This window comes from Oryzias latipes, chromosome 23, assembly GCF_053564925.1.
Source record: "Oryzias latipes strain Hd-rR chromosome 23, Olatipes_Hd-rR_3.1".
NCBI classification, from domain to species: Eukaryota; Metazoa; Chordata; class Actinopteri; order Beloniformes; family Adrianichthyidae; genus Oryzias; species Oryzias latipes.
In genome coordinates, this window is record NC_136259.1 from 24,983,262 (window position 1) to 25,005,993 (window position 22,732).

The window sequence follows — 22,732 nt, forward strand, 5'->3', positions numbered from 1 at the left end:
TTAAACTAAAATGACTCTTCTGTAAAACTTTCTTGATCTTTCTTGATACATCTTTGTCTCATTGATCCTTTGTCAATAAAGTTAAGTGACCCAAATTCTGTGGGAGGCTGTAAATAGAAAATAATCTACAAATAACAAAATAATTTAATAAGTAAAGGTATTAACAAACCTGCACGATTTCTATGACAAATGATTATAAATTCATTCATGCTTATGGATGAGCTGTTAGAATTTTCAAAGTAACGTCATTGCATCCTTTTAAAAATGCCTTTTTTTATCAGGAGAATCACAAATTAAATGTGACAATTTGGAACCTGATCAACATAAATGTCTCTTTATTTTAAGATACTGTACAACTAAAATAAAAACAGCTAAAAAAACAAAGTACGCCTATTTGGTGAAAAAAAATGGACCTTTTCAAAATACAACAATTGCTATTGACCTCTAAAAAAGCTAAACTCTGACCGTTCCATCAAACCAACAGTTGACAAACCAACTGTTTGTCAAAAGCAGCTTATCATCGTAGAAACAAACTAGGCAGATTGTTCTATCTCTTTCACTTTTTTTTTTTTTTTGCAATTTTAAAGGTTTCAGATCTGATCTGATTAGATGTGGAGTTCCCCAAGGTTATTTTGGGGGGTTCTAAACATTTATTATATAAACTGTCAACTGTCAAGCAGTTGAAAAAAACATAGATAGCTAAAAAAGAAAAAAAGAATTTAGCTGTTAAAAAAAGAAAAAACTACTTTTTAAAGAGAAAGTCTTAATTCCAAATTCACATTACCTACTAACCATATTTTAAGAGACACTGTGCAGGAGTCAAAAACTGTCTATCATTTTGTGAATATGATAGGGAAGTCCCCCCCCCCAAAATAAAGCTTAAATACGTTGCCTGCTGTCAAAGCTGTGGAGTTTAACTTGTCAAAGTAAATTAATCATGGTTTTTAAATGGTCTAAACAAGGCTGTAAACGTCAGTTGCAGTGAATTGCAAATTACTTATTTAAATTGTATTTTCAAAATGTATTTTATGCAGGTTTTAGGCGTCAAAAGACAATCTAAAGAAGTTAAAACAAAAAAACTGTCAAAACTGTTAAATTGCCGCCCAAAACACGTTAGGAGGGAAAGTGTTCCAAAGTAATGCCTGTTAACTTAATTATCTTTTATATATCATATCCTTGTTGCTTTAGATAAATTACACTATAAAACTTATAGAAAATATGCAAAGAAAAAACATTTAGATTTGAAATAAAAGGGTAAAGATAATTATTTCTAATTTTGAAAAGGCATATTTTCAGCGACCAAAATAAGAGGTCCTACGTCCGTTTACACGGAAACCTGTCTTCGATGTTTGTTGTGCTACAATTAGCAGGTAAAACTATTCATTTTAGTTGGTTTATGAATTAGATTCGAGCATTTTAGGTTCTTTTTTTAAATTTGGGTATTTAAATTTTACATTATAGCGGCGTATTACCTAGTGACTAAGAAGCTGAGCTTGTTTAATTGTTGTTTCATCGAAGCTTAATTTTCTGGGCTAATGCTAATGCTAATTCTGGGTTTGTTTTGAATCTGAAACCGAACTTTACTTCTGTCAGATCCCGTATAACGATATGGAGTGGACCTCTTTTATGCGATTATTGCCTAAATCTTTAACAAATATTAAATGAGAGGTTTTCTATTGAGACTGTATCTCCGGGCGAGTCGCTGCGTGGGTGAGCGGCTCTCATCTTGAAACTACGGATGTGGAAAGAAATTCTAGCCTTGGCTTTTAAACCGTCCATGTAGAGACAACAAGTGAACATGAATGCTTTTTTTTTTAAATATAACTTTAGAATGCATTACATTTAAAGCTTCCAGTGTTTCGAGTTTCATAAATGCGGTGTTAACGTAAATAAAAAATACTAGAAAAAGAAGCAATGATCGCCACTTTTTCCTTAACCGGCAAGAATCCACTTTGATCGGTTCACAACTGCTGTTTTTTATTCCAACTGTTCAATAACTTTTTTGTTATTTGTCGTGTGTCTGCCATTGTTTTAAATCTTTTTTAATAAATAATTTTAAACTATGGATTTGTTAATGTCATGGATTTTAAAATAATCTAGATTCACTGGAATAATCTGGATTGAGTTGGATTAAAATAATTTGGTAACGATCTTTTTGATGTCCTTTTGCTTTTTGTGTTGTGCTTTAAGACAACTTTGGTTGTGTTATAAATGTTGTTGATCTGTTGATTTGAGGTAAAATAAATTTAGATCACTGGAAACATCTGTTTTTGGGTATCATCATTCTCGCATCTTGGTTTGTGTAACACAAACCAATGATTTCTTTTTTGTTTTTAGGAAACATGAAATCAATTCTAACTGATTATTAAATATGAAAAGACTATAAAATAAAATAATAAATAAAATAAAAGTTTGATAGTGAGAAAACATGTTGTTTTTCAGCCCTGATGCAGATGTGGGTTCGTTTATTTATAAAGGAGAATTTTACTTGATGGATATATACATATTTTTTTTCTTTTTATAGAGTTCAAATAGATTTTACTAATCAATTAAGAACACTGCTCTGGGGACTTCTCTGTCCAGTGCACTCTGGGTCCACTACAGGGGCTCCTCCCTGTTAAATATTTCCATAATCTCTCACTCAGACGGTGTTCTGGTGGCGTTTTGGCCGGATGTCCAAATCCCCTCAACTGACTTTTTATTTTGTTTTATGTGGAGTAACAGTTCTACTGAACATCCACCCTTACAAAGTTCATTTCTGCTGTCCGTGTCTTTGATCTTAGCTGCATGTTCACAGCTCCAGGCCTCATATGAGGGTGGAAATGTAGTTCATACGGATCAATTCTAATGTGTCTTCATTTGCAAACTGCTCTAAAAAGAAAATTTTTTCCTTTTGGCTGCTTTCAGTATGCCTGCTGAAAACAAACACTCTGTAAACATGGAGGAAAAAGACCCCGGCACTTTCAGCAGCAAAGAGAAGGACAAAGAAGGAGAGAAAAAGGCGACGTTTCCTCGAGACCGATCTAAGGAGGAGGTCAAGATGAGCAGCAAGAAGGACTTCAGCAAGGAGGACAAGAGGAAGCGCATGGAGGAGGAAAAAAAGAAGAAAGAGGAAAAGGAGCGCAAAAAGAAAGAGGAGGAAAAACAAAAAGCAGAGGAAGAGCAGAAGAAACGAGAGGAGGAGGAGAAGAAACAGCAGGAGGAGCAGGAGAGAAAGCTCCAGGAGGAGGAGGCCAAACGGCAGCGTGAGGAGGAGGCAGCTCTTGTGAAGTAAGAGAATATGCAACTCAATGTGTTTATGAGAAAATTTGGGCTTCAATCATGTTAAATTCATTCTTTATATTTTATAATCTATATTTTTAATTCCTTTCTGCAGTTAATTTAAATAAACACTTTTATTTAAGTCAGAATTTGGATGTTTAGAGTTTTTTTTTTGACTTGTTAGCGTCTGTGCAGCTTCACATAACATTGCGAATAAAAATAACTGCAACTTCCTGTCTGCAACCAGGAGCTAAAATGCTGAGAATTCAGTTGGAGAGAAACGTTACGTTGTTCTGTCCGCAGAGAAAAGGAAGAGGGGCATCAGTTGCACCAGGAGGCCTGGGAGCGCCACCACTGCAGGAAGGAACTCCGCAGCAAGAACCAGAACGCCCACGAGTGCCGGCCCGAAGAGGCCTTCTTCAGCCGGCTGGACTCCAGCCTTAAGAAGAACACGGCTTTCGTGAAGAAGCTGCGCACGCTCACCGAGCAGCAGCGGGACGCGCTCTCCAACGATTTTGCCTCTCTCAACCTCAGCAAATACATCGGTGAGGCTGTGAGCTCGGTGGTGGAGGCCAAGCTGAAGATCTCCGACGTGGGCTGCGCCGTGCACCTGTGCTCGCTGTTCCATCAGCGCTACGCCGAATTCGCTCCGCTGCTGCTGCTGGCGTGGAAGAAGCACTTCGAAGCGCGGAAGGAGGACAAGGCGCCCAACGTGAGCAAGCTGCGCACGGACCTGCGCTTCATCGCGGAGCTCACCATAGTCGGCCTCTTCACCGACAAGGAAGGGCTGTCGCTCATCTACGAGCAGCTGAAGAACATCATCGGAACCGACCGCGAGACGCACACGCACGTGTCTGTGGTCATCAGCTTCTGTAAGCACTGCGGAGACGACATCGCTGGTCTGGTTCCACGCAAGGTCAAGCTGGCGGCCGAGAAGTTTGACTTGACCTTCCCACCCTGTGAGATCATCAGCGTGGAGAAGCAGCAGCCTTTCCAGAACCTTCTGCGAGAATACTTTACCTCCCTCACCAAGCACCTGAAGAAAGACCACCGAGAGCTGCAGAACATTGAGAGACAGAACAGGTGAGATCCAGAGTTTCTACTTTGTTCCTCACTCTGTTCCTCACTCTGTTCCTCACTCTGTTCCTCTCTCTGTTCTTCACTCTGTTCCTCACTCTGTTCCTCTCTCTGTTCTTCACTCTGTTCCTCACTCTGTTCCTCTCTCTGTTCTTCACTCTTTTTCTTCACTCTGTTCCTCACTCGGTTCCTCACTCTGTTCTTCGCTCGGTTCCTCTCTCTGCGACTCGTCCTCCTCTGCAGGCGCATCCTGCATTCCAAAGGGGAGCTGAGCGAGGACCGGCATAAGCAGTATGAGGAGTTTGCCACCTCCTACCAGAAGCTTCTGGCCAACACTCAATCTCTGGCTGATCTGCTGGACGAGAACATGCCAGAACTTCCCCAGGACAAAACCGTGCAGGAGGGTGAGTGACCCCTTAGTCCTCAGGGAGCCAAACATGTTAGCATGCTAACGTAACGTTGTCCCCGCAGAGCACGGACCCGGCATCGACATTTTCACCCCGGGGAAGCCAGGGGAATACGACCTGGAGGGAGGAATCTGGGAGGATGAAGATGCTCGCAACTTCTATGAGAACCTGGTGGACCTGAAGGCCTTTGTCCCTGCCATCCTCTTCAAGGACAACGAGAAGAGCAGCCAGGGAAAGGACAAGGACGAAGCCAAAGGTTCTGATTCCAAACAGTAACAGAGCTGTGTAGAAGCTCTTTAAGGCTCATTTAGGTTCTGAAGGAATAAAACATCAGCTGGAACCACATTGGGCCTCAGTTCTTCTCACCTCCTTTCAAAAACCGACTCGTTTTATGAATATAAAATATATGAATATTTTCTGTTTTTAAAGGGTTTATTACAAGAGTTCTGTTCAGGGTTAACTCCGATAAAAACAACATTTAAAGAGTTCATCTAAACGTTGAAACTTCTCCATCGTGCCTTATATGTTCTCCTTCTGTCCTCATGGGTCCTGGGGTCAGATGGCAAAGACGGAAAGGAGGCGGCCAGCACCACCGAGGAGCTGGAGCTGGAGCTGGAGGCCCTGGACATCGCAGATGAGCCTCTGGAGCTGGAGGGGACGGATGAGGTGGAGAATGAGGAGCTGGCCAAAAAGCTGCTGGATGAGCAGGGTCAGTAATGACGCCACGAGAAACTGATTTTAGGGATTCGTTTGAAATTGCTGTTTAAAGTCCCTCCCTCCTTTCCCATCAGCCTTCTGTTTACGTGCTCTCCCCCTAGCTTAATGCCCCTCACACCCTCAAGCTAACATTAACAATGGCGAGCAATATCCTACAGTTTAGATCCAGATTCCAGCTCAGACGAGGAAAATAAAGACGTTCGTAGATCTGTTTGTCTGACAGTGGATGCATCAGGATGGAGCAGAGCAGGCAGCTTGTTGCCCTGCCCAGTGTATTTTCTTGTCTAAAGAAATACTCAGAAATCCAATTTTGAGCTTAATTTTCTTTATATATGTGCTCCATCATAAGAAAACGGTCTCAAGAATATGACAAAAACACCCTTTTCACTGGAGTGCGTCTAACAGAAACTACAGAGAGGAATGCAAAAATGGATTCAAATCTGTAATTGGAATTTTGTTTGGAAAAATCTCAGATTTAATTTGATCAAAACCACAAAAACTTCTCATTTTGAGAGGTTTTTATTTGGAAAAACCGAAGGAGGTTTTTGTCATCTTCAGACCCTCTGAGAGAATTTAAAAGGCAGTCACCGTCATTTGTTTAATCCTGACGTCCGTGAATGTTCCCGTGCAGAACAAGAGGACGAGGAGGCGAGCACCGGCTCCCACCTGAAGCTGATCGTGGACGCCTTCATCCAGCAGCTTCCCAACTGCGTCAACAGAGACCTGATAGACAAGGTGACGACTAACGCAGACGGTCACGTTTTTAAGGCGGAGAGCGTCCTTCACTCGTGAGTTTAATCAGGCCTGTGTTCATCCTGCAGGCCGCCATGGACTTCTGCATGAACATGAACACCAAAGCCAACAGGAGGAAGCTGGTCCGAGCCCTGTTCACCGTGCCCCGGCAGAGGTAGGCTCTCCCTGAATCACCACCGGGGGGCGCCGTGGCTCCACATCAGCAGCGCTGACTCATTCCCCTCTCTCAGGTTGGATCTGCTGCCGTTTTACTCTCGCCTGGTTGCAACTCTGCATCCCTGCATGTCTGATGTGGCTGAAGATCTGTGCTCCATGCTGAAGGGAGACTTCCGGTTTCACGTAGGTCCTCCTCATCACCAGATGATCCTAAATCCTAAATTAACCTAAAGTTTGCTTTTCCAGAGACGCAGTTTGGATCTTCTGTAGGAAATAATCTTTGTGAATCTGATTCCTGCTTGTTTTAGATTCGTAAGAAGGACCAGATCAACATCGAAACCAAAAATAAAACCGTGAGGTTCATCGGCGAGCTGGCCAAGTTCAAGATGTTCTCCAAAACCGACACTCTGCACTGTCTCAAGGTGGGTGGGGCTTTTTCCTGAGCCCAAAACCCATCAATCATCTTGGCTCTTATGTGTACATCCATCACTTATTGAGTTTTCAAACAGAACCAAAGATAAACTCTTATATTTTGTTATTGTTTTAACCTTAAAGTTCTCAGCTGAAGCAATAAAAGAGTGTTCTTGTGTTTGTCGCTGCAGATGCTGCTGTCTGACTTTACCCATCACCACATAGAGATGGCGTGCACGCTGCTGGAGACCTGCGGCCGCTTCCTCTTCCGCTCCCCAGACTCCCACCTGCGAACCAGCGTCCTGCTGGTCGGTACAAACGCGTGACACCGGCGGCCAAACCCTCCAGAGGAGTAGCTCCGGAGCTCATCCCGTGTTTTATCCACTCTTCCAGGAGCAAATGATGCGGAAGAAGCAGGCGCAGCATCTGGATGCACGCTACGTCACCATGGTGGAGAACGCCTACTACTACTGCAACCCTCCCCCCATGGAGAAGACGGTGAAGAAGAAGAGGCCTCCGCTGCAGGAGTACATCCGCAAGCTGCTCTACAAGGACCTGAGTAAAGTCACCACGGAGAAGGTTCTCAGGCAGATGCGCAAGCTGCCCTGGCAGGACCCCGACGTGAAGAGCTACCTGATCTGCTGCATGGTCAACATCTGGAACGTCAAGTACAACAGCATCCACTGCGTGGCCAACCTGCTGGCCGGCCTGGTGGCCTACCAGGAGGACGTGGGCATCCACGTGGTGGACAGCGTGCTGGAGGACATACGGCTGGGCATGGAGGTAAGAACCGAATCCTTCCAGCTTTCAAGTCATTCCTATCAAGCTTGAAATGACGTGGATCTTCATGAAAACGCTTCCTCCCACTCTCTGAACCGTTTCTCCACATTTCTGTGTTTATTACCTAACGTAAAAAAAAATGGTTTAGGTAAAAAACGTTATGTCTTAGTAATCAGACTTCATAAACACGTAAAAAGGTCAAACATTTCTAAACATAAAAATATGACAGAGTATTAGGGCCACTATAAAAGAAAATATTTTAACATGTGACAATAAAGTCGTAAAGATATAAGAAAAACATAAAGATTGTACAGTTTAGTCATACGATTACTGGAAAATTTTATGAGAATATTTGTTGATTTATGAAGATAATTATTTAAAAAACTAAAAAATTTCACAAAAAGAAACTTAGTAAATTCATGACAAGTATAAATTATTCCATGATAAAAATAATATTTGTTATTTAAAAAAGATTTTACGAGGATAAATTTGTGCACTTACAAGTAGTCATTTGTTGAAAAAAAGTCGTACATTTACCATAAAAGCTAATCATATCCATCAGATTTCTCTGAATTTTTTTGAAGCTAAATTTAATATTTTTATTTTTGAAAACCTGTCAAATTTGTAAAACTACAACTTTTCGAAGCAAAAAAGTTTGATTTTATTCTCAGAAATTGTGTTTTTTTATTGTAAAACTTTAGTCTCAGAATTGAGATGTTTCTCTCAAAATTGTCAAATGTTGATGTTTTTCTAATCATTTGTTGACTTTATTCTAATAAATGAAAGGGGGGGGGGCTTCCTTCATCTGAAAAGTAAAGGGGGTAAAAGACCTTTGGGGGGTATTGGGGGCAGCAGAAGCCGTCTGTTCTTAAAGGTAAAGAACAGATCATGCAGATAGAGAATAAAACTTATGTTGTTTCGCCTTTTTAAACAATATAGATTTATTTAATTAATTAATTCCCATTAAACACACAAACCAGTTTTTTGTGACCATAAAAGGGTTTTTAAAAAAAGTAAATGTTTTATTTCTGCCCCTTTTACTTAATAAAAAAGTTTTTTTTCGTCTCTCAAAACAATAAAAATTCAACAGATTTTAAACAACAACAAATATAGATAAAAAATGCTAAAGATTTTGGATTCTCATATTTCAATATTCATTCATATCTGTTTATATTTATTTGTTTTTCTAAACTCTAGCTTAAAATGAAAAGTTTCCTTTTTAGTTTTAAGGTGAAAAAAGTTGAACTTTCTCTGGTTGGAGCGACTTCACCGCTCAGCTGGGTGATCGTTGATGAAAGAAGCGGCTCAGACCACGTTGGAATCTCCTCGCTCCTCGCTGTAGTCGTGGCGGTCCGGCTACGTGTCGCTCGACACGCCGAAGCCTCCGGTTGACGGCTCGAGGAGTGACTGGTTTAACCTGAGCTCCTCGCTGACCCCGAACCTGCTGGCAGCAAACGGCACATTTTTTGTTGATTCCTGAAGTGCAGACTGATGGAAACGACACTGCTGAACCTTCTAGCTTTAGCCCCGCCCCTCTGAACTTTCTCATTTCAACGCTAAACATCGCTCTGTAATGATCTGAATCAAACTATCCTGTCGTTTTCTGTGAATGACTTTTCTAAAACATTTGACACATTTTCTCTTTTTTGTGATTTGAAGTGATTGGATGCTGAGTGATGTGGGCAAAAACCTACAGCCCAATTTTTTACATTTTTTTCTTTTACTTTAAAACCATTTTCTAAAAAAACAAAACACCCATGAGTTTATTTTAGTCCAAATTCCAGATGGTTTGGGCTCATTTCACAACCTGAGAATGGTACGATTGTGCTGCGAGCGCCAGAGGACGCCATGATGATGATCACCAGTTCTGTCAGCCTCGTAGATCCACAGAACCAAGAACACGAGGAGGTTCAGATTATGAGGGACATCTGCTAAACACGAGGAGAAAAACCACTGTTCCTCTGTAGCTGAACCGGAAATTTTGACCAAAAAACAACAAAGAAAAGAGCGAAACCTCCAGAAAAACGTCAGCGTCTTGAATTCTCCTGGGTTTCATTTGACAATCAAACATTGTGGTTTTACAAAGAAGTGTTCCTGATGTGACGAGTCGTGACCCTCAGCTAGCAGGAGTTCGTTGGACACGTTTGAATGTTTCTGGTCTGTTTGCAGGTCAACCAGCCCAAGTTTAACCAGCGCCGCATCAGCAGCGCCAAATTCCTGGGCGAGCTCTACAACTACCGGATGGTAGAGTCGGCCGTCATCTTCCGTACGCTCTTCTCCTTCATCTCCTTCGGGGTGAACCCGGACGGCGGCGCCAGTCCCCTGGATCCTCCTGAGCACCTGTTCCGCATCCGGCTGGTCTGCACCCTCCTGGACACCTGCGGTCAGTACTTTGACCGCGGCTCCAGCAAGAAGAAGCTCGACTGCTTCCTCATCTACTTCCAGGTCTGAGGCGTCCACGCCACCGTAACGTGAGCGCCAAGCGCCGCCTCACAGCCCCCTCCTGTGTCTCCGCAGCGCTACATCTGGTGGAAAAAGAGCGTGGACATTTGGACCAAGGACCACCCGTTCCCAATCGACATCGACTACATGATCAGCGACACGCTGGAGCTGCTGCGGCCCAAGATGAGGCTCAGCGGCTCCCTGGAGGAGGCCACCAAGCAGGTCGCCGACCTGGAGAGGGAGGTGCTCTTCAAACTGGGTAAGAGTCGCGCGGCGTGCCTGTCGTCGGCGTTTGCTGCTTGTGCTGCAGCCGGTTCTGCCGGTTCTGCAGCTCCAGGTCGGCCAGTGGAGCCGCATTTTTCCCAGATGAGGAGGAGGGTGCATCCCTGACCCGCCTCTTTCAGTCCGACAGGTTTCTATAAAGGGTGTGGAGGGGAGGGGGGGTCACTGGGTCAGGTCAGAGGTTCCAGCAGCTTCTAGATCTATCTTCAGATCTATGGATCATAAAAAGATTTCTTTGAGGCTAGAAAACGAACCTTTCTTCACTTTCAGCCTCAAGATTCTGAAGGTTTTTATGTTTAAGAGCTAATTGCAGATTTAGATGTGCCGTTGAGCAAGGCAGTCTAATATCTGTTTGTGCTCATGTCTAAATTTTCCTTCCATGAGAGCATCCACAGTGAGGCGCCAGAGAGCTGAAGTTTGTCACAATCAGATTTCTCCACAAACACAGAGCCAAATGGGAAAATTCCCTCTGAAGATTCAAGTGAAGATTACGAGGAACCAGAGTTTGTCAGACAAACATCAGGAGAACATTCCCGTAATCCCCTTTTCCCTCAACAAACAAATCCAGAAGCGCTCCTGTTGAGAGCTCAGGTCTCAGAGATGCTCGTTGTGTCATCGCTGAAGTATGTGGAGCAGCTGAAACAGAAAACACGAGCAGCGGTGAAGCCAGACGATCCAAAGCCGTAATGGTTTGTTTCGTTCTTCGGTCTCTGGGGTGAAGCCTGAGGAGCACCGGCCGACAGGAAATACCACTTCAGCGCTCATTTCCACTTCCTGAAGAGGCTGCCAACTATGCTGGTGATGATTTGCCACAAGCTGCCAGTCAGGTTGGACTGATTGAAGGGGGGGGGGTGATCACATGAAGGTCAAGGAGGAGCTTAGAGAAGCTCCTTGTTTTGGCATCATGTCATCAGATGCTCCTCTGGTGGTGAAGGTCGTGGGCCGATCTGGTTTGTTGATCTGATCTGGAGAGATTCTCCTTCCAGTCTGTGGAAGACGTACCCCCCCCCCCCCCCCCCACACACACACACACACACACCCACCCCCATTCAGTTGAATCAGAACAAAATTTCAGTTCCACCAAAGTTCCTGGAACCTGAAGCAGTGAAGAACCTCCCCAGCCAGGTTACAGGTTAAAGAACACAAGGAGGACTCTAAGCAGAAGGTCAGGCCTCACTGGACTCAGTTCAGGTCAGAGTTGATGTGTTTTAGGACCAACGTGGATCCGTAAAGTTGAAGGAGGAAGGAGGAACACAGAGGGACATCCGGACTGACATCCAAATATCTGGAGTCAATCCAAACACACTTTAGCCATGGTGGTGGCATTGTGATGGTGTGTTACTGCGCTCTATTAGAAAATCCTAAAGCAGAATTCCCTCCGTCGTTTTATAAGTTTTGGGTTAGCAGAACAATAATCTGAACTCTTAACGTTAGACTTGAAGGTCCGGTCTGAATAATCTTAAAGTTCCACTCTCATCATCCTCTGATCTTTTTTCTTTTTACCCCTGTTCTGCTGTTTTCAGCCTAAATCAAAAAACCTGTTGTTTTCTAGGACATAGTTTCTGCAGAGCGGCAGGAGTTCAAATTCACCTTTAAGCTGTGACTGTTGGCACAGAACAACTCCGCCCCCCTTCCTCTCCACGTTCTCTCCAAAAGGACGTTTTTTTTATCTGAGCGGATCTTTAAACGGTTTTATTGAAAAAGCTGAAAGTTTTATCTCCAGAAACTGACCTGCAGTTTTACAAACATGGAAGTTGAAACAGTCATTCAGTTTAGGGGGCTGTCAGGTAACATTTTCACCTAAAACAAAAAATATTCATGAAGGTGATTAAAAAGTGGTTAATCTTTTCAATCATTTCACATTAGAATTAATTAAAAAACAGAATAAAATGTAACCCTAAATATCAGCGAACCAACATAGAAACCTCTGAAACCACATTTTTCCTTTTGATTTTATATTTATAGATGGAAATATTCCGTATTTGGTTCATAAAGTTGTGGTGTTTTTTGTTGCTGTTCTGTTTTCTGATGATTATTGAAATGAACAGAGTCTCATCTTCTGGATGACTTTAGTGATGATGCTGCTGCTCTCAGGAGCATGGCGTCACGGTTTCAGACGCCGTTTGTTTTGGTTTCTGTTTTTAACCTTCCGGAGCGTCCGGATTGATGAGCGCCGCCTGAAAAAACGCAGTTTAATTGATTTTTAAGCTCCAGATCAAACGCTCAAAGCCGTCGTAAATAAACCGAGGCGGCTGAAAGAGGGAGCAGCTCTGCGTGCCGGAGTGAGGTCACGGCGTTCAGGAATGCTGAGGGAGCAGGGCGGGGTCGCTCCTACAGGTGCGTCCGGCTGAGCTCATCCTTCTTCCGCCCCCTCGAGCTGTTGACGTGGAATGCGGAAAGAAAGCGTGACGAGCTGATCCGCGGCCTCCGGAAGCTGGAGCGGAACTGCGGACGCCAAAAATATCAAAGTGACCTTCCAAAGTCCGGGTTCTGAGCTTTTTTTGGAGGCGTCTCTGTTCAGAGCCGGAGGTTGGACCTCCGGCGGCAGAGAAGGTTCTTCGGAGCCGAACAGCGGCGCCGTTTTTTCCCATCAGCTTGTTGGATCACATTCTACAGCAGTACCTGATCTGCAGCTCCTGCCCCTCGTTTGCTCCATGAAGCTGAGGTTCTTCATCACCTCCTGAGTCCAAACGTGGAAGTCATCAAAGAGGAATGAAACCTGAAGAACGACGCCCCTTTTTTTGTGTGTGTTTTCCCTAAGGTTTGGCGGCAGAGAAGGACGGCCGCTCCAGCGCCATGAGCGAGGGCGAGGGTCTGGACGAGGAAGACGACGACGATGAGGAGGAGGGTGGTGCTGAGACGGAGGAGCAGTCGGGAAATGAGAGTGAAATGAACGAGCAGGAGGAGGACGTGAGTTCCTGCGCTCCTCAGATGTTCGCCGCCCTACCGGTCACTCTGGACTCTGAGACGCTGAATTCATCTCCAGAAATATAGTTTTTAAATCATCATCACATCGGGAGAAACCACCAAAGAAAACGATTGGTTAACAAATCAAAGAAAGTTGGTCAAAATTGAAGAATGAAACCAAAACACACGTGTCGAGGATATCCAAAGGAAAGTTAAAAATTATTATGGGATGGCCACTACGGCATCACGGCCACTTTGTGGCAAAGTGTGAAATTTGACGATTTTTCACACAATATGGGAAGAGAAAACTTCCCACTCCCCAAATCGCACCCATACACTGTAAGTCTACAGCCACAACTGAAGTTTTGTTGACCTTTGACCTCGCCATGGTGAAATTTCCAGAAAAATTACCGTCTCCAACTCCACCTAGGGATTTCTTTCGCCTCCGAACTCCTCGAGAATCCGCCTTTAAAAAGTCTCATCGATCACAGTTTGGTAATAAATTAGGAAACGTTCATTTTTATGCTCAAAGATAAAAAAGTAAAAACAGTCATCAGTAAAGAAAATGTATCTATATATCATTATATGATCATTTCTATATGTAGTTGAGTGATTTGGTGTCAGATGTTTTCACTGATGGGCTGAAAAAGGCTGGAGAAGAGCTGCTGGTGCAGAGTCACGCTCTTAATGTGAAGAATTCGTTTTCAAGTTTCTCTTTGTTTTTGACGTGAAGGCAGGTGTTTTCCAGAGCCGACGGCTGCGACAGTGTTTGCTTTTCTTCAAGGTATTTTTCTGAGTAAAACACCAGGAAGGAGCCAAAGTCCAGCGATGCTCGCACGTTCAGCTGAGGGAACTGCTGCTGTGTTCATTAACTTTGCTCGTTCTTTTATCTCCAGTGTTGAATGAAAGCTTCATTCTCCGCTTTAAGCGCTTTGAAGTATTTATTTTAGTGACAGCAGGAAATCAAAGGAGGTGCATCAGAGTTTGATTTCAGATGAAAATCATTCCTCCTGTGTTTCTTTTTCACTGTTTTTCATCACAGGAAGGGTCAGAAAATGAGGAGGAGGAGGAGCATGAGGAGGAGGAAGAGGAGAACACAGACTATCTGACCGACTCCAATAAAGAAAATGAGACTGATGAGGAGAACAATGTAAGAGGGGTCCAGTTTCCGAGCAGCCGTGAAGCTGCAGAGCCGCCTCTCACTTTGACTCGTCAGCAGGAAGTGACCATCCGTGGCGGCGGGCTGAAGCACGTGGCGTGCGCTGAAGATGAGGACTTCATTCAGGCTCTGGATAAGATGATGCTGGAGAACCTGCAGGTAAGCCTGGATTGCACTCCTAAAACAGCGCCGCAGGGAACCGGCGACGTTGACGAGATTCCTCTATTTTGACGCCACAGCAGCGCAGCGGGGAGGCGGTGAAGGTGCACCAGCTGGACGTGGCCATCCCGCTGCAGCTGAAGAGTCAGCTGAAGAAGAGCGGATCTGGACAGCAGTGCATCATGGAGGGAGACTCGGAGGGCTCGGACACCATGCAGTTCGTCATGCTGACGCGCAAAGGCAACAAGCAGCAGGTAAAGGTTTGGCTCCAGACCCACATTCTACACTCCAGTCGGTTCCCTGGTTGCTTTTCATCCCTTCAGCTTTTTCTGACTGATTTACCGTAGTAAACAGGAGATAACATTGTTTCCAAATGTGGATGGACACATCTAATCGTAGTTCCTGGTTAACATTAGTATTTAATAAGAAGTGATGGTCATGATTGATTCCATCATTTAATTTAGAGCTGATTATAGTTTGTAAAGTAAATCAGTTTTATGAGGGCTGAAAATAATCACTTTCACACACATAAACACACATGAATTCCTGTTTTTGTCTTTAATTAGTCTCCGTTTAGTTTTTGTTCATGGTTTTTCCTTTTTTGTCCCAAATTGGTCTTAAATAATTCCAGCCTCACAGATTTTTTTTTTGGTCTCAGATTAGTCTCCTATCATGGATTCTTTTTCTTTTTTGTCTTAAATTAGTCTCAGTACATTAACACCTCATTAAGTTGTTTCTAATTTTTCTAATCACCTGCGAGTCCTCGCACGTTTCCACCAGCGCTGTCTACGCACCATTCTTGGCATCCATTGGAGCGACTTTGTCACCAATGTCGAAGTCCTCGAGAGGGCAGACATCCAAAGCATAGAGGCCAGGCTTCTTAAGTCGCAACTGCAGTGGGCTGGACATGTACACTGGATGGAGGACCACCGACTGCCAAAGATCACTCTGTATGGCGAACTTGCATCAGGCCAGCGAGATAGAGGGGCACCAAAAAAGAGATACAAAGACTCTCTCAAGAAATCCCTTGGTGCTTGCAACATCGACCATCGTCAGTGGTCTATTCTGGCAAAAGGTCGTGACACCTGGCGCCAGTACATCAAAGACGCTGTCTCCTCTTTTGAAGACAAGCGACGGGCTAGTCTAAAAGACAAACGACAAAGGAGAATAGCCGGCCTCACGACTGCACCGAATCCAGAACAGACTTTCACCTGCAGCCTCTGCTGCAGGGTCTGCCTTTTCCATATTGGATTGCTCAGCCACGACCGAGCTTGTAGAAGACGTGGACAGCCCTCTTCATAATCTTCGTTTACGAAGCCTCGCCATGATGATGATGAAGTTGTTTCTAATTTTTGCAAAGAGAAAACAGATTTCAGAATGTCCGCAGCGTCCTGTGAGAGGCCATTTTGGAAATATTTTTATAAACCAGTGAGACAACTTTGTGAAAGTTTGATGAACTTTAGAACTAAAGTGTGAATAATCGGAGACAAAAACTAGAACCCCGTCTTCCAGGCTCTAACGTCTGTAGAACTGCTGGAAACACTGAAGGCAAACGAGTCTGATTCTTCTGTGTGAAGTCGAGAAGAATCTGAGCGCAGACGTTGTTTCTTCTGGTTCATTTACAAAAGAAAAGTGTTCCGTTTGTGTCCTTCCAATTGTTGCTCGTTTTCCTTTTCTGTGGTTTTGGCAGACGCTCCACACCCAGAAATGTGAAGAACTTTACTTTACAGGTCTTCTGCTTTGGTTTTATTCTTTTTTCTTTGCTTTGATGAGTGCGGCACCAGTTACCAGAGCTTTTATTCTGACTCTTGTCGGAATGGCTGTTCGTTTTCTGAGGGCACAGAGGGAGAGGGGTTAACCGCTGATTGGAAGGTTGTAGGTTAGAAAATTGGGAAGTTTTTCCATCTTCCATGTCAGAAATGTGACTCTGATGAAGATTTCTATCCAAATCTGAGTCTGATTCTGAGTAGAGCGTTTTTTGAAGTATCTTTAATTTTCATCTACCAGGCAAACAATCAGATGGAATTTCAGGGATTATAGTGCCTGATATATAAACTATCGTGTTCTAGTGGTTCCACCGGCGGAACCAGAACTCTTATGTGTCAGACAGTTATGTGCAGATCTTCTAAAGGACCAAATAAGGTTTTTACTTGCCGCAAATCAATATACGAGGTTTTTCTTGTCTTGAATATGTCTGTTTTCTTGGTTTTTCTGTTTTTTCAAACTTGTCCTGTCCAACAGCTGAGCAAACAGATCAGAGCTGAAGGCCTCTTGTGTTGAGCAGATTTTACTGTTACAAAAGGGAGTTCTGAAACTGCTGACACAGAAGGTGTATGTTTGCATAAACTCCTTTTGTTTTATAGCCTGAACTTTATTTATATGGATTCTTGTTGTTTTTTGTTGGACCAGACTGGAAAAAAAGAAGCGAGAAGAAGAGAGTTGGATGTTATAGATGGGTACAAAAGAAGGAGACAATGGGAACTCGAATGTAGCCTTGTGGTACCCCACAGTACAGACATGACGTGGGTGTGGGGGGTTCGGTCAGAAGTCTCTGAGACGCCGTGTGAATGCAGGTTAAGTTCTGGGACGTCGTTTAAAACAAGTGGGGGGGAAAAGAGGTTTAGAGTCGCCCCTCGAATCTTTGGCTCCCTTCTGCGATTGGTCAATTTCGGGCGCCTTTTTCCTGCTGGTTTTCAGTCGTCGAGGGTCCTGAGGAGCCTGGAGGAGCGGCCGCGTGTGGTTTGAGGGCAGGGCCCGTGTTTCTGCAGGGTGTGTCCAGTTCTCCTCCAGGACTCGGTCCAGCAGCTGCCGCAAACACACCAGAAAAAACAGGAGCTCGCGTGGAGCACAGAGGGCGCACACAGAACCTCCAGCGCCACGGGAAATGACTTCCTCTGTAAACACGCACAGACGGCCTCAGCCAGCCGCCGAGGACGTGTTTGCACGCCACAGAAGCTGCTTTGAGCTCCTGACAGAACAGAGCGGAGCTGTGTGCTGCACCTTCAACACCTTCTGCTGCTCCACTTTCTGAGCACTGCTGCTTTTACGGGATCTTTTTATCCATTTGTTTTCTTCAAAATGTTTTACAATGTTGTGTTTTTATCTCATCTTGTAAAGTTGTTGTTTAACCTCCACACTACCAGAATAAAACCCTTAAATCCACTAAAAACTACAAATCCCAGAACTCCACCCGTTCAGATTTGGTGTTATTGACAAGCCCCCAATGTCCTCTGCAGAGGACGCGTTGCTGGTTGCAAATTCAAATTAATTTTATTTCTATAGCACTTTCATGTTAAGATAACAACTCGAGGTGCTGTACCTAAAAACAAACAAGGATGCAAAAACTCCAATGCAAACATAAATAAATAAGCCCCCCATAATAAAATACACAAAAACAAGCACAAGTAAAAGAGAAATGTGAAAGAGAAAACCTTAAGAAGAGAGAACCAGGAAGGCGCCGTCTGCTCTGTCCTCCTGTTGGCCGGGCTGTCAGCATCGACACAAACCCCCCAACCAAGGGGGGGGAAACACTCGTAAACCGTCTAAAATGGAAAAGTGATAAATAGAAAAGTTAAAATATAAAAACAGCTAAAACATAAAAAAATGAAATAAGTTAATGCATGAAAAGCCTAAAACACTTGAAATATAAAAAGAATAAGTTAAGATGTTAAAACAAAGAATTAATAAATAAAAAGATAAATAATTTAAATAAATAAATATATGTATATATGTATCCTCCTGGTTGTCAGGAGGATATAAAATCCAAAATTGTATTCATTATTTTTAAGTTTAGACCCTAAAAAATGTTGACTTTTTTTTTACTTAATAATGTTGATTTTTCCCTTAAAATGTTGGAATATTCAGAAATATTTTTTCATTTCTAAATCAACATTTTATTTTTCTCAGAGAAACCTGAGATGAAGAGTTGCTGGCCGTGTTTCCATTGTATGGACCTTCTTTAAGGAACATTTAGAGGTTCTGTTCTGTTTTTCTTTTGTTTGTTTTTACTTTTATGACCCAGGTCCTAACGAGTCCAGAAACGGTTTTTTTTTTGGGAATAAAAATGTCAGCTATTTCTGTTGTGTTTTTCTGGCTGAGGTGAGAGCTCTGTGTTTGGTTCTTGTCGTCGACAGTATAAGATCCTGAACGTTCCCCTGTCGTCCCACCTGGCTGCCAACCACTTCAACCAGCAGCAGGCGGAGCAGGAGGAGCGCATGAGGATGAAGAAGCTCACGCTGGACATCAACGAGAGGCAGGAGCAGGAGGACTACCAGGGTGAGACCGCCACCCACAATCCTTTGGCTGAATAACCTTCGTAAAGTCGTTGCTTCACTGTTACTAAATAAACCTTGGTACACGGAAAGTCGTCGAACCAGTCAGTCGAGGAAAAACCAACGCAGATCTATGGTCTCAGCCCATCAGATCATGTTCTGCTTCAGAAGAACCTGGTTCCTGTTTCCATAGTTTCTGTCCTGACTGCTGTTAGTCAAAAATTTAGTTACCATGGTGATAGTTGTGAGAGCTTCTTTTGTTTTTTAAGAGTCTTGGTCGGAGAAGTTTTACTTTGAAAAGCAAGTTCTGTTTTATTGCATATAATCATCTTTATGATTTGTTGTTTGTTTTATTTTTGTCAAAGTTTCAAAAACTTGAAGGTAAAACTGGACTAAGGTTGTGTTCAAATTCCTTCCCTGCTCACTACATAGTCCACTCTATAGTGCGTTCGCCATTTTCTAAAGCTGTCCGAATCTACAATTCTGAAATCCAGAGCCCTAGACATTTCCCAGAAGTCTCTGTAAAATAAAAACAGTGTACATCGATGCTCACTAGATCAGAGAATAAAGACCACAATGCATTGCGTTGGTACAATTTTTGCCAAAAAAAAAAGTTGTTTTTTCAATAAATCATCGATGTATTTATCTTCAGGAGACGGTGGATTCATAAATGAACATTAAAAATGCTCGTATTAATGACATTTTCACTTGGTGAGGTCGATGATGTCATATTAGTCGTTTAAAATAAAAGTAGTGAGCATGGTGAGTGAATTGCCTTTCAAATCCAAGCCACTACATAGCGAAAGCACGCTAACGTTAACCTGCTAACGTTAGCATGCTATTGGAATTTGTCAACGTTTACATTAGCATCTGTACGTCACCTTGGAGTTATTAGTCTATTGAACATCAGCATGCAAACTTTTGACTGCACTAGTTTTTTTTTACTGTAACCCTCTTTTATGTGTTCATGAACCATGACTCAGCAGAAAGTTCCCCGTTTAAAAGTGATGTTATTTGTCAGTCAGTCACTGATGTTGCTTTTTGACTGAACCGCCTTTGCTCTGTGCCTGACAGAGATGATGCAGTCCCTGGCTCAGCGTCCGGCTCAAGCTAACACCAACCGGGACCGCCGGCCCCGATACCAGCACCCCAAAGGCGCTCCCAACGCTGACCTCATCTTCAAAACGGGAGGAAGGTGAGACACAAGCCCTGATGGGGGCGGTGCCACCTCTGTGGCAGCTCACAGATGTGTGTTTGGTGCTCTGACTCCTTTAGCTCGTCTGCGGTGACCTTTAGCTCGTCTGCGGTGACCTTTAGATCGTCTGCGGTGACCTTTAGCTCGTCTACAGTGACCTTTAGCTCATCTGCAGTGACCTTTAGCTCGTCTACAGTGACCTTTAGCTCGCCTGAGGTGACCTTTTGCTTGTCGGCGGTGACCTTTAGCTCGTCTGCGGTGACCTTTAGCTCGTCTGCGGTGACCTTTAGCTCATCTGCGGTGACCTTTAGCTGGTCTGCGGTGACCTTTAGCTGGTCTGCGGTGACTTTTAGCTCGTCTGCGGTGACCTTTTGTTCGTCGGCGGTGACCTTTAGCTCGTCTGCGGTGACCTTTAGCTCGTCTGTGGTGACCTTTAGCTCATCTGCGGTGACCTTTAGCTCGTCTGCGGTGACCTTTAGCTGGTCTGCGGTGACCTTTAGCTCGTCTGCGGTGACCTTTAGCTCGTCTGCAGTGACCTTTAGCTCATCTGCGGTGACCTTTAGCTCGCCTGAGGTGACCTTTAGCTCGCCTGAGGTGACCTTTAGCTCGCCTACGGTGACCTTTAGCTCGCCTGCGGTGACCTTTAGCTCGCCTGCGGTGACCTTTAGCTCGTCTGCAGTGACCTTTAGCTCGTCTGCAGTGACCTTTAGCTCGTCTGCGGTGACCTTTAGCTTTTCTGCGGTGACCTTTAGCTCGCCTGAGGTGACCTTTAGCTCATCCGCGGTGACCTTTAGCTCGTCTGCGGTGACCTTTAGCTTGTCTGCGGTGACCTTTAGCTGGTCTGCGGTGACTTTTAGCTCATCTGCGGTGACCTTTAGCTCGTCTGCGGTGACCTTTAGCTGGTCTGCGGTGACTTTTAGCTCGTCTGCGGTGACCTTTAGTTCGTCTGCAGTGACCTTTAGCTCATTTGCGGTGACCTTTAGCTCGTCTGCGGTGACCTATAGCTCGTCTGCGGTGACCTTTAGCTCGCCTGCGGTGACCTTTAGCTCGGCTGAGGTGACCTTTAGCTCGCCTGAGGTGACCTTCAGTTCTGCTGCAGTGACCTTCTGTTTGTCCTCCAGGAGACGCTGAGCAGAGTCCGGGCCGAGCGAGCACGAGACAGATTGAACCAGCAAAAGAGAGAGAGAGAGATGAGGAGGAGATCAGCGGGGAACACCGATCGCAATCGGTAACGAATCTGCCCCCGAACGCACTCTGCTGCCGGGACAGACCACACCCCTGACCTGAACACTGCCCCCCTGCTGGGGGGCCAAAGCGTGAGGAGGAGGAGCCAAAACCAGGAGGCGGGGTCAGGGCTCAGACACACAGCTCTCTTTCTTTTTTGTCTTTTGCCTGAGATGACAAAGACATCTTGACCGCGGGGACGACAGACTACACTTACCCGACAGCGAGTGGGGGTGGGGCGGGGTGACGTCTCGCCTCGTAGGTGGAGGAGAACAGGAATAAAAAAACTGAGTGAACAAGCAGATTTCTTTCTTTCATTTGTGCTTTTGGGACTTGAACTGCAGCAGAGAACACGGTGGGACGCTTGCTCTGATCCACGTGGACGCTGGTAGCGTGACTGAAGATCCAGAAAGAGAAGTGGCGCCGTTACGTTTGATGATCACGTTCTACATGAAATTAGCAGAGATGGAGCAAAGTCCGTCTTTTGATCATAACTTTAGAGAATCTACGTTAAAACTAGGAAGAAAACATCGTAAAGTTTAGTCTACAGGAACACTTTCATTTGTTTGTTTATTCACCAAATCTTTTTTTTCCTGCTTTTTGGTTGGATATTTGCTCAGTTTCTGTTTGATGAAGAGGAGGAGGAGGAGGAGGAGTCGACGTTATACTTTCTGTTTCTTGTGGTCTTTTAGTGTTTTTTTTTTTTTTTGTGGTGCAGCAAACATCTGTGTTACATTTACCACACTTTGGACTAAAAAGTCTGTTTTGGGTTTTTCAAAACCATTTAAGCTTTTGCAAAGTGTTGAGCAAACGAAATGATGTGATACTTATAAAGGAATCCTGATGTAACCAATACATTATAGAATAAAAGATGGTTGAAAAACAAACAAGAGTTTCCCTTTTTTTATCCTGGTTGACAACAATCAAATATTAACACACAACTTTTCTATGCTATCTGCAAAAGTATGGACTAAAACTTCTGTCAAAATAAAAGCCTTTGCTAGCTTAGCCACAAAGTTCCCATCATTTATTTGAACAGATCCACAGCGTTAGTTTGCTAACAATTGCATGCTAATCTCACCTTAAATGCCAACAGTTTTAGAACGATTGATGATGGTTTGAGCATGTTCATGCAGCCGGCATTCATGCATAAAGGTGGCCTATTGTCAACATAGGTAAAGTACGGTTAGCATAAACTCTCCAAATTCACTCGCTTAAGCTTTAGAAGACTGGTGCAGAACTGTCCAGTGCTCTGGGTTTTCAGACACTTTTTTTTTTTAAAGAGCCAAATATGTTTTAATCCATTTTCCAAAGTAAAAACCTAACAATGCAAACATTTTACAAAGACTATTTAGGATTTTGGCGTGTTCTGATGATGAAATGTTTGATGAAAAACAAGAAATGCACTTCCATCAGCTTGAAGATCTGCAGACGACACAGCACTGACGAACACTTGAGTGTACAGAATGAACATTTGTTTCAATTCGAACAACTGAAATGTTATGAAAACAATTCAGTTTCTTTTTGACAG

At 43.9% G+C, this 22,732-nt stretch overlaps 1 protein-coding gene across 8 annotated transcripts; it reads left to right on the plus strand.

Moving 5' to 3' along the window:
- The first annotated feature begins 1,248 nt into the window (after positions 1 to 1,248).
- On the plus strand, positions 1,249 to 22,091 carry upf2 (UPF2 regulator of nonsense mediated mRNA decay). 8 transcript variants are annotated; one of them, XM_011491315.4, is made up of 21 exons: positions 1,249 to 1,370; positions 2,908 to 3,270; positions 3,565 to 4,344; positions 4,582 to 4,742; positions 4,810 to 5,001; positions 5,305 to 5,454; positions 6,094 to 6,197; positions 6,284 to 6,369; positions 6,446 to 6,554; positions 6,680 to 6,793; positions 6,974 to 7,090; positions 7,176 to 7,565; positions 9,732 to 10,007; positions 10,080 to 10,263; positions 13,048 to 13,196; positions 14,236 to 14,343; positions 14,410 to 14,511; positions 14,592 to 14,765; positions 18,645 to 18,786; positions 19,857 to 19,977; positions 21,099 to 22,091. In XM_011491315.4, the coding sequence occupies exons 2-21, from the start codon at positions 2,909 to 2,911 to the stop codon at positions 21,106 to 21,108; spliced, it is 3,831 nt and encodes a 1,276-aa protein (XP_011489617.1). In that variant the 5' UTR covers positions 1,249 to 1,370; position 2,908; the 3' UTR covers positions 21,109 to 22,091. The 8 variants fall into 8 exon arrangements, with proteins under 8 accessions (XP_011489617.1, XP_020570016.1, XP_078798153.1 ...); XM_020714357.3 differs by having other exon boundaries at positions 21,102 to 22,091; XM_078942027.1 differs by having other exon boundaries at positions 14,649 to 14,765.
- Positions 22,092 to 22,732: the final 641 nt, after the last annotated feature.

Coding starts and splice junctions, on each gene's coding strand:
- upf2 (XM_011491315.4), top strand. CDS start 2,909: ATGCCTGCTGAAAACAAACACTCTGTAAACATGGAGGAAAAAGACCCC. Junction 4,345..4,581: donor AACATTGAGAGACAGAACAG/GTGAGATCCAGA, acceptor CCTCCTCTGCAG/GCGCATCCTGCATTCCAAAG. Junction 13,197..14,235: donor TGAACGAGCAGGAGGAGGAC/GTGAGTTCCTGC, acceptor TTTTCATCACAG/GAAGGGTCAGAAAATGAGGA.